General features: G+C 41.2%; 1 protein-coding gene across 6 annotated transcripts in view; it reads right to left on the minus strand.

Moving 5' to 3' along the window:
* Positions 1-11,905, minus strand: part of LOC126998039 (forkhead box protein K1-like) — a 50,642-nt gene extending 38,737 nt beyond the window's left edge. For all 6 annotated transcript variants that reach the window (XR_007752606.1, XM_050859340.1, XM_050859341.1 and 3 more), the window contains exons 1-2: positions 11,077-11,905; positions 5,917-6,102 (exon numbers count right to left, since the gene is read on the minus strand). Coding sequence is in view for 5 of the 6 variants with exons in the window: in XM_050859340.1 (XP_050715297.1) it covers positions 5,917-6,102; positions 11,077-11,432 (542 nt within the window). In the remaining variant the exon portion in view is untranslated. The remainder of the gene's footprint in view (positions 1-5,916; positions 6,103-11,076) is intronic.
* Positions 11,906-12,311: the final 406 nt, after the last annotated feature.

The following is a 12,311-nucleotide window of genomic DNA, read 5'->3' on the forward strand; positions in this document are numbered from 1 at the left end:
AGGGCCAGTTTTACAGTTCAATACACTACGTTTGTAAGCTCCCCAACCAAACACAAAACACGACCAAAACTCCTTGTAGCCCTAGTGTTTGGCGTTGATATAAAAAAAGAAGGAAATTTTAGGAAACCACACAGGTAATCTCTTTATTAGTATGTGGTATTGAGTAGAAATAACGGATCACTGTGGAGAATATAGTTTGGTTTGGGCGCTAACAATGACTCGGTGTTGGACTGTCGAACTGGCCATAAGACCTCTCCTATTCGTATACCAAAATAAAACGTCAACAAAATAATCACCTTTTACAAACGAAGATAAATTGACGCGTTACCCCGACGTTTTAATAGGAAAAGTAAACGGTATGCTCACTCTCAACAAACCGGTCTTTTTCCACCTTCCTTTCCCCAATACAGATATTAATTATTTCTCTTCCTCACACAGCTCTCCCCTTCCCACGTGCCACTTTACCTGAAGCTATGTATTCACGACTCTCACCATTTTTACCTGCCGCCCTCCCTCCCCTTCACCTGCCTACCTGCCGGCCTATTCATCCCACCTTTAATCAAGCCCCCACGCGGCCTACCGAGCCTATGTAATTCAGCCTGGCTACTGCGGCAGGTTCTGTGGGGTGAAGTTGAAGCCATAAAGGGTGGTAAGTGAGGGGGAATGTAAAGTGAAAAGGAGATTAAAGTGAACGAGGATAAAGATGTTTGTGGTTTTACAGAGTTGTGGATATTATATTAGTTGAGAGCTGTGTGGTTAAATAGCCTACCATCTTTAAAAGGGATATAACGAAAAGTAATGATGATAATGATAAAATGGTGGTAGTAAAAGTATTAGTAGTTGCGGTAATAGCCGTGGAAATGATAACAATAACAGTAACAATATAATAATACCAACAATAATAATGCCAACAATATCTAATTTCTACCGCCAATAACTATGCTCTCTCTCTCTCTCTCTCTCTCTCTCTCTCTCTCTCTCTCTCTCTCTCTCGTGACGTCACCGAATACAATATGCGGCAGGTAAGGCCAGGTAACAGCGGGCAGGTGTTGTGAAACCCACCAGGTATGGCATTTGGTTGTTGTTCCTTCTTTCATTTCACTCAACTTTTCCTTTTCCGCGTCTTGTTTTCTGGCCGTGAGCACTGCATTATCCCGCCACATTATCTTAACTCCCTTTGTACTTTATTCATTAGTCTTTCCTTATTAGATTTATTTATTTCACTTTCATTTAACTGTAAGCATTTTTCGTCTTGCTTTTTTTTCTCCTCCTACAACACCTGTCTGACTGGCTGGCTCGCACGTTCACCACACACACACACACACACACACACACACACACACACACACACACACACACGAACGTCTGTACATAAAACCGGTTCTTTACATCGCAGGAGTTGATGCCTACGAGAGGTATTTTAAGTATTTTAAACATCTTAATCTTTGTTTTGGTTTGTTTTGGCCGTCCCCGCCCCTGACTTTCCATTTACGTGTGTGTGTGTGTGTGTGTGTGTGTGTGTGTTCTCCCTCTCATCTGACTCTTTACGTAAAACAAAACAACAATACTCGTGTAACTTGATAAGAGAAAGATAAGATATACATTTTATTTATACTTCACTTTCAAGGAAAACAACGACGACAACAACGCGGGTAACAACAAACCATCATAAAAAAAGACGATTTGCTACGTAGAGGAAGAGAGAGGGAAGGGGAAGGTAAGGGAAGAGGAGGGGATGGAGGAGGAGTGGGAGGATGTGAGGGAAGGGAGGGGAGGAGAAGGGAGATTTCAGGATCCATAACGTGTGTGTGTGTGTGTGTGTGTGTGTGTGTGTGTGTGTGTGTGTGTGTACATTAATCATGAGACTTGTCAAGGGAGGCGTGAGACAGGGTGATCTAAGTCTCTCTCTCTCTCTCTCTCTCTCTCTCTCTCTCTCTCTCTCTCTCTCTCTCTCTCTCTCTCTCTCGGAACGATTGTCTGACAGCGTACGTGTGTGTTTGTGTGTGTGTGCCCTTGCTTTGCTTTCCCTGACATGGGTGTGGTGATGAAGGTGGTGGTGGGACGTGGCTGTGTTGGTGGTGGTGATGTTTGTGGTGCTGGTGATGGTGGTGATGGTGATGATGTTGGTGTCGTTCCCACCACCACCACGGCAAACGTCTGATAGCGCTCGTTCACATCACCGATAGCAACAACTTCCATCACCACCGCAAATACCAACGCGAAGTCATCCCTCCCTCTATCCTTTATTGTTATTACCATCATCGTCATCACCATCATACCCAAACACCACCAGCTCTCTCCAGCACTTATCTCCACTCTAACCCCTCCCATGCACCATCCCTCCTCCTCCTTTCCCCTACCTCCCTCCCTTCCCTCCCAACTCCTCCTCTTCCACTAATCATCATTATCACCTGTTTCCCACACCAAGTAGCACATGCAAGTATACACTGGGAAACATTGAAAATAATGAATACTTGTTACGAAGCTGAGCATAAATTAGGCGGAACACAATAAGAACAATAACAATAATAATAATGATAATGGACACGCTTTCGTTATCACACACACACACACACACACGTCAAAGGCATACATGGTGAATACATACATGCATAAACAGAAGAATGAACCCTGTGCAAGCCGCCAAAGAAGTCGTAAAACACACACACACATTTTATAATCTGGGGTCATGAGAGACGCCTGAGCATCCCCCCTTCTCTCTCTCTCTCTCTCTCTCTCTCTCTCTCTCTCACACGCACACGCACATTTTGAAACGCTTCACACACTGCTAGTCACTATCCTTCTCCTCCTCCTCCTACTACTACTACTACTACTTCGGTATACTCCATGACCTTTCCTCCCAATACAACCGGTTCGCATCCTTTTCACTATATATACTACTTTTTCATTCTAGTATACGTGTTCCTTCTACCAGCAACCTTTGACCCGCGCTCTATTGCTATAACCCCATTCACTCACTCATTCATTCATTCGGTCACACGGACACATTTTGCTACTGAAGATTGTTGTGAAATACTCTCTCTTCTCTATTTTTTTTTTTACATGTATTGTTGCTTATTATTATGATTCTTGTAGACTCGTATGGCTTGTTCTTGAAAAATAAATAATAAAATAAAAACGTTAACGAAAACAACAACTAACTGCTTGCAATGAAAAAAAAATCGAAAAAAAAAAAAAAACCCTGCTTGAAACGAAAAAAATCACTGCTTGAAAAAATGCTTTAAGTAACAAGCAAACAAACTAACGGATCAACGGGGAACATACGCCAAGGAAGAAAAATAAATAAATAAAAATAAATAAATATATAACAGGTGAACACGAGTACTGATTAGCAGGTAAGTAAACGTATAATAACATGTTTTTTTTAAGTATATAATTTATCTATTGACTCTTTTAAGGATAATTTATGATCGAACGTGTGCCTACTCTTCTACCTAACCGGATCTCTCTCTCTCTCTCTCTCTCTCTCTCTCTCTTTGGAACCCTTAAAAATAGTACTGACCCCTTTTTCTATTTATTGCCTTAACACTGAGAACGTTTTATCTCATAGAATATCTCTACATCGTTTTCCATCCTCTCCAGTATTATCACCCACCCCTCCTTATCTCCGTCCCTTCCTAACAACAACTTAATAACAGAACATAATACAATACCCATTACCCATCCTATCTCAACACACAAGTCAAAGCATCAAAGAAACCTTCAATAACCTTCGCATCTTCACAAAGAAACAATCGTATCTACTTATCTGTCTATCTACACAACTTGTTTACCTATCAACGATACAACACCCCCTCACACCCTTTCCAGAACTGCACAACATAAGGGACAAGGATTAGGAGAAGGAGGTGTGTAGGCAGGTGTCGTCAAGGTGTAGTGGAGGTATATTCAATCACTCACACGCCTCCAGGTATCCCTTAACAAGCATCCACACCTCACAAAGCACAGGTAGACTCAGGTAAGCTAAGGTCTGTCTGGTATACCTCTCTTGATTTTCACGTACCGGTACCTATCCTATCCCTCCACTGCAATAACTGTCTTTTCAGCTTAATATTTCTTCTTACACTTATCATTGCTTATCTCAGACGTCTCTCATATTGTATTCCTTCCTGTAGCACCATGCTTTTATGTTTGTTTATATCCGGGTTTAAATGATAACAATATATCGCGTTGGGCTAACAGATGAATAAACAAATATTGATAAAAGGATAAACGGAACGGCTTAAGATAAACATTTCAGTACGAACACACACACACACACACACACACACACACACACACACACACACACACACATGGCTTCAGTCACAACATGAAACGCTATCCCTTGAACGTATTAATTGTCCCCTGTGTGTGTGTGTGTGTGCGTAGGTAGGCATGAGAGAGAGAGAGAGAGAGAGAGAGAGAGAGAGAGAGAGAGAGAGAGAGAGAGAGAGAGAGAGAGAGAGAGAGAGAGAGAGAGAGAGAGAGAGACCTTCCATGGGCCGCCAAACTGACAAACACGTGGACATCCTGTTTGTCTGTCTGTCTGTGTGCCTCCCTCAGTGACAAGCAGCGGGGTTGTGCAATACCTTTTCCTTTGACACTAAGATGATAACTTGCCTTAGCTGAGCATCTTAAGCCATAATGAATTCTAGAGAGTTGACTGACCACTGGCTGACATAACGAAGACTCCTTAAAAACTGCACAACTAATTTATGAATGGCCTTTTTTTTTCAACTTCCCCCTTAAAATAGTTCTTATGACTCATTAATTAACTTTAGATGCCTGAAATGCCCCCAAAATTCACCTTTACCTGTCCTTGTGTAACCAATCTTCATAACAAATAAATAACAGATACAGTGATAACAGACTGCTACTACTACTAATAATAATGATAATAAATAATAAAACAATAATAGACAATACTACTAATAATAAGGATAAAGAAATCATGATAGGGAAAAGAGCGAGCAAGGTATAAAAACCCCAAAACTGCCTCGCTAAGGTAACAACACCGCACTGAACTTTGAATATTAACAACACGCTGCGCTCAATCCCCAGCACAAGCACCAGTCCCCTCCACCTGGCACACCCTCACAGCTGGCAGGGAACGGGAAACTTGCGCACCGACCTAACCAACCTCACCACCACCTTGCAGGGATGAGGGGAGTGACATTTTATGCAGAGTAAGAAACAATGACATATTATGCGGTGAAGTAGTAAACAATTAACGAAATTTTATGCAGAGTAGGAGACTTATTATTATTTTCCTACTGCGTGCTCTCCTCCTTGAACGCCAGCTACACAAACACCTACGGTATCAAGTTCCAAGGTCCAGCAAGGGGTATAAGTCGATGTTTTTGTATTGAAATGGATGTAAATATTTGGTGATCCTTCTCAAAATTCCCTACATGTGTATAAGATGATCAAACAGGTGTAAGTATTCAATGATGTTTTCCAATATGTTGTATGCCATAAACACTTCAACGAAACACATGGATGATGAAAGGCATCGTCCAGCACACAAAACAAGGTGGCAAATGCAGTAGATAACACAGGGAAAAAAAGTCATATATATACAAGAATCAAAGGCAATAAGATAAAAAGTACAGTTATGTGGAAAAATTCATACATAAAAAAACTTCAGGTTACAATATGAATGACGCATAGGTAATAGGGAAGAAAAGTCCCCCCCAGAAAATTATACGTTGATTTTAAGTTACTATTCATGGGTTGAAAAAATAATATAAGTTGGTATTAAGTTACTCTTCATATGTAGTAAAAAATATATTGAATTAGAAAACAGCATTAAGAATCACATAGAATTAGAAGACAGAATTAAGAATCATATAGAAGACAGCAATTAGAGAGTATACAGGTAAGGGGAAAAGAGAAGAGGAAGCTTGTACTTACCTAATGGTGCCCGTTGGGGAGGGGAACGGGGAGCCAAAAGTGGCATCCTGTTCGGGAATGTTGATTTTGAGGGGCTGTATCTTCCTCTTGGGCGGTGACGGGACCCGGGCGGGGGGCGGGTCCAGGTCATCCACGAGAGACTGGAACTGGATCTTGATGTTTGTGCTTGGAAACCTTAGCGTGCATCTGTCGGGGAGAGGAGAAGGAGGTGGAGTGAGAATGACACTGTTTCTTATGGGACAACCGAAAAGCCTAGCTACGTCCCTAATATATATCCCTTTATTCTTAGTAACACTGGATCTTGATGTGTGTTCCGAAACCTTATTGGACCTGGGCATTGATATTTGTGCTTGAGAAAAAGTGCACAACTGGAAAGGTGGAAGAGAGTAAGTGGAATGTCAATATGAGCCAATTAACAAGTCTAATTTGATGGAATATATTAACACAATACCATAGTTTTCCTGATATGAACGGGGCCTGAATGTGCTATGAAGGTGTGGAACAGAGGCGGTGGAAAGGTGAGGAGACAGTCATGGGGGAAAAGACAATTTGTGGCCAGAAACCTTAGCATGCATTTGGTGGAGTATTGGGAAGGAAGTAGAGTGAAGATGATGTTTGTTAGGTGACGAATGAAAATCCTAAACTATAAACTACACTACTACCAATTTTTTACCCCCCCCACTTTTTTTTTACAGCAAAGGAAGCAGCTCAAGGGGAAAACAAAACAAAACAAAAAGTCTGTTAGGTCCTGCTCCTATAAAAAAAAATTGAAGTGGCCAGAAGAGAGGCAAATATTAGATGGAGAGGTGTCGATACAAGAAAATACTGACAACGCTTGAGCTCAGAAACCTTAAATGTATCTGGAGGGATGGACATAGAGAAATTCTTTTATGGATCCCAAAAACTCTTACCCACTGTGCCCTCCTGACACGCCCCTTTATACTATTTTTATTACATCAGTGACAATAGAAAACATAAAAAACAAATACACAGAGACCCTCCTATTTACTTGATGAGATGACCTGACACAACAACACTTCGGAAAGGAGAGAGGAAACGAAGGGGAGAGAGTTAAGAGGGAAGACCATTAGCGATATTACATGATGGGGACACCTAACAACAGGAGTAATGAGGGAAGGGGAGTGAGGGGAGGATGTATCTGATTTTGTTAGGAGGAGACTCAGTCGACATACACTTAGGTCAGGTCATAACAATAATACCAGGAAATTGGAGGAAAATGAACTGAAATAATTCATATGAGTACGTTTTAACAAATGACAAGTATGAATATTGCTTCCGGAGAACACTAATGTGAAGATTTGATCTATATCCCCACTGATGCTGATGTCACGATACTCTCCATGTGATGGTATGCAGTGGATTCCTTTGGCATTTACTATAAACATCAGTCTGACAATCACTTGGAGAATAAATACATATCAGATCCCTAATCTAAAGGTATTGAATATAATAAAGCACTGACACTCTTGTCCAGAAGATCAATGTCAAAGATTAAAATAAACTGATAACTACTAAGGGTGAATATAAGAGCCCGAGTTGTAAGCAATCAGCCTACAACCTCAAGATGCTTGTATTGCACACATAAAAGTTCTGTTGAAGATTGTAATCTTAATTTTCATGGTGTAATATAAAACACATGACATAAGGAACTCTGCTTGATCAACTAAACAGGCAGATATTCAGTTAACCTATTGATAAAAATACAGACAAAAAGATTCAAGCCAGTACCGTTCCTTCCTGACCTAATATAAATCCTGGTCAAATATAGCGCTGCCTTCTGGGTTCACTTTCCTGGAAGCACTGAATCAATGCAACCTCCCTGCCCCTTGGTACACACATACCTTGCTAAAAAGTGTCTGGCTATAATGGCCGGACCGAGAGAGAACAACTCAATGGAAGGCTTATACTCTTTCCTCCAACTTTTTAATCCCACCAAAAGGGAAACAAAATGGACTGGTCAAAGGTAAGGGAAAAGCTTTGTTTACACAGAGCAAGACAATACTTCAAACAAGAAAAGACCTTCTAATTTAGTTAGTATTCTTCATATATGATTCAAACCTGTAACCCGTTAACAATTTCAAAAACACAACACTGAAATTATTGTCCTCAAAACATCAAATTACACTTTGTTATACACTACACATATGTGCGAGCACAGCCTCCTGATCACGTACATGTTTCCTTGAACCCTACACACTAGGACAAGTCAAGGCCCTCTGTTACTAAGTCAACAATTCTACAACAGAAAAACTTTACGCTGCAATGAAAGAATATATGAAGTGCTGATTCCTGACTGATAAGATAATAAGTATGCATCTGTGGCTCTGACCATACTCAAGCTACTCCCAAGCCAGTCTGTCTCACACCATTTTTCAATACACCGATGCTAGAATTATGTCTTCAAAAGATCTGGTCCAAACTTCATTTTTCAATAAATTGATGTTAGAAAAAACAATATGCCTTAAAAACTCTGCGCCTTCCTTTAATACTCAACACATTCAGAAGTATAGACTAGCTGAGAAAGTTGATAACCATCAAGAATGATATTTCATAACCTACAATGGAGAAATGATGTGAACAAAGCAGGTGCTTCATCTTGCGTGTGTGTGTGTGTAATTCACCTCTTGGTCTGCTGCGGGTCTCTCTCGAGACAGCCAGCCGTTCCCCTACGGAGAAGCACAGTGCTTATAGTACCGATCTTTGGGTAGGGCTAAGACCACTCACACACAACACACCCCGACAACGAGGTCACAACTCCTTGCCTGACATCACGTACCTACTCACTGCTAGGTGAACAGGGGCTACACGTGAAAGAAGATAAACCCAACTTATCTTCACCCGGCCGGGGAATCGAACCCCGGTCCTTCTGGCGTGTGTGTGTGTGTGTGTGTGTGTGTGTGTGTGTGTGTGTGTGTGTGTGTGTGTGCAAAACAACTGTGAGATGGGAACCATCATTGGAGAAGTGAGGATATTACTCCAGAATCACACCTAACTCTCCAGTGACTGATGCAATTATTTCCAATAGATTTTATAGTTAGAATTGTCATGCAATAACCATTTTCAATCCAAAATGATGATAGGTTACTATTTTAATGGTGACAGGTTACTCTTAGGTTTAAATGGGGTCATGTTAGTTAGGAAATTGCAGAATTGCAGTGCAAAGGTTCAATGGTGCCCCGGTCCAATATCTTAAATCGAGTGTAATCCTCAAGTTTTACTAAGTAAGAGGAATGTGATTTACGCTCACTGAAAAGTTATCCTCACTCAAAAGAACAGTATGCGCAGAGTATGAATAATGGAGAAAATTATCATCTAAAAAATATTCAGACATTCCTTTCAGAATTAAGTTTGTGATACAAAGGAAGAAGGAAAAGAAATGGCATGTCATACTGGCTTACAATATCTAGTAATGCCTCTTTCTTGGATTGATTCACAAAATCAACACTGTTGCCATCCACACTGAGAAATCTAACTTGCAAACAAAGCTATTCCAGGAACTAATCTTCTCAGACTGCAATGTCAACTCATGGAAATCTAAGGCTTTCAGAGTCGATTAAAATCTTAGGAAACTGCAAAATACAGTAGCAACATCAGCACAAGGTTTTTGAATATGAAATATAAATTAGGCAGCAAATGAACAAAACTAGCAAATAATACGATAACAAATAAATGGCAGTCAAAACACCATAGCCCCTTAAAAGATGTAAATCAACTATGACTAGAAAAATCTATTTTTCTCTAATTAGATGAGCATGAATTGGCCAAAACTTCCTTTCAGTAGGTTGTAGGGAGTAAGTCAGTGGGTTGTGACTAATCGATAAGTGGTGATTTAATGAATTTACATCTTCATTATTATACTTGTATTGCATTGTGTTTTAAGGCCATAAAAGATCTAAACAAAGTAGGCCTTCATATCCACTATCAAATGAATAATGGCATAATGCATTTCTCCACATATTTTGGGAACCTTTTAGTAGCCTTCCCTTCGGATCACTAACAACAAGCAAATACGTAAGTATTTGTAACCCCTAATCATGGCAAAATAATATGTATTCCTGGTGGTTTCATAGTAATTCTCACCCCCAATATATAAAAATACAGGCATTATCTAATTTGACCACACAATCCATTACTGGTTGAAAGCACCAATTACTGAAATGAAGTCAAATCAAATTCCATGTTAGTGTATGGCAAAATTGATTTAATTTTCATATTACACTTTAAAGTCAGCTTCAATGACAATTCTGACACCAAATTACACTTCATCTAACTTAGCTATACATTTTTGTCACCCTTTGAGTTCAACTCCCTTCAAATAACCCTTTGAGTTATTTTAATCAATTGTTAATTAGCCCTCCTATATATTTTCACCTAAAGCACCATAAACTATCACTCAAGTATAACATCATCCACCTTAAACTGAACTCAAATGCTACACTTTGCCTTGAACAACAATTGATTAATCGGTAACCGCACCCCGGGAGCAGTCACCAACCCCACATCGTAACAATTTTGACCTTCATTAAAACACTAAAATGACCTTCCCAAACACTATCGCAAACGCGTTGAGCACCGATCACCTCGCCTATGGGCCGCCATGGGGGCGCCGAGAGGCCACGGGAGGGCTGACACTTGCCTCACCGTAATCAAAACAAACCTTCCTGCGGCGCTGCACACTATGTTTACATAAGCTATTGACACCCCCGCTTGCCTCACAGCTCTCACGCTCTGCCCCAGACTTAAGAATTTATCCATATCTAGACACAACGTGCCCCTAGAAGCACCAGATTCACTCGTATTAAGATGTAAATAAGACGAACGATGAAGTACGTAATGTCTGGGACGCTTCTGACACCCCGCATACCGCCTTCCTCCCCCGCTCTGCCCCAAACTTAAGAATTTACTCATTTCTAGACACTGCATCCTCAAAAGCACCAAATTCACCCATAAACTGAGGTACATAGGCCAAATGAAGCGGTACTTGTGCCTGGGGAAGTTACTGACACTCCCGCTTGGCTCTCTCCTCCCCTGCTTAGCCCCAAACTTATGGACTCACCCATTTCTAGACCATATGTATCCTCAAAAACGCTAAATTCACTCATAATAAGAGGTGAATAAGGGAAATGACGAGGTACTTACTGTCTGGGAAGCTGGAGGGGAGGCGCGCCCTTGCGTTGGAACACACCGTCCACGAACACGCCATTCTTGCCGTTGCAGATCATGTAGAAGTGCGGCGTCTCGAAGTATATCTCAATGTGACGACGCGAAATAAAGCTGTTGTGGCCCATGTTCACGTCCACGTCGCCCTTGCTGGAGTTGCGGCCGATCACCACCCGACTCTGACGCACCATGTATTCGAATTCCTTGCCTTCGAGCCTGGCGATGGGGGTGCCCTTCCTGTCGGGGGCCCAGGCGGGGACGCGGTGCGGGGAGGCCGGCGCCGACTTCTGAAGGGCTAGTAGGGCCCAGGCATGCTGGTCGGGCCCCCTCGACATCGTGTGGGGACCTGCGAGCCGGTGAAGATGGCGACACGGCCACACAGCCAGCCCGCGTGCGCACCACAACACACCGCCGCCGCGCCCACAATGCCCCGCGCGGCGCAACACACGCGCGACGGGCGGCCCCTTTGTTTACATTCCAGTGTTTGTAAACAAATACTTCCGATCGTCTCCTCCGCGGACAACACAAGCCTCACACTCTTTTACAATGGCTCAGCCGCAACACAGTGAAATACAAAACTCGATATTAGTGGACTTATTGCACCACTTGAAGCCTCACATGGCGCCCCCAATACTGTTCGGCTTTCTATATTTGGAAGAATATGGCATCACAGTATGCAAGATTGGGTTGCTAAAGACTCATTCTTGGTATATAAAGCACCAGAATATCGTCTTGGAATCGCATAATTTACGACGCAAAAAGTAAATAACGCGATATATTGCTCAAAGTGGCTGTCTTCTTACGCAACTTTTCTTCCTGTTCCCAAGCAGACGTTAACGGATTACAATTTATTGTTATTTTAAGTTATTTAGGAGATGTAAATATAAATTGTGCAAGTATAACAATTATAAAGGATAAAATATTCATAAAAACAAAAATCTGATCTGCATGAACAACAAAAACAATCACATCTTAAGGTGCTCGTATGTAAAAGCATCTAGAATATTCAGATGTTTCTTTTTTTTTAATTTTTCTATTGAATATTGTACTTCAATTTATATTCTTTCAATACTGTAGCATGAAACATTTCATCAAAAGTTAATGCCGGTACTTTGCTATATAAAATCAATGTAAGGGAACTAATCTGTATTTTAAAGAACCAATAAATTGATTTTCTTACGCTTCAGTGGTTCTTATAACCTTATACCAACGAA

This window comes from Eriocheir sinensis, chromosome 13 (assembly GCF_024679095.1).
Source record: "Eriocheir sinensis breed Jianghai 21 chromosome 13, ASM2467909v1, whole genome shotgun sequence".
Classification (NCBI taxonomy): Eukaryota; Metazoa; Arthropoda; class Malacostraca; order Decapoda; family Varunidae; genus Eriocheir; species Eriocheir sinensis.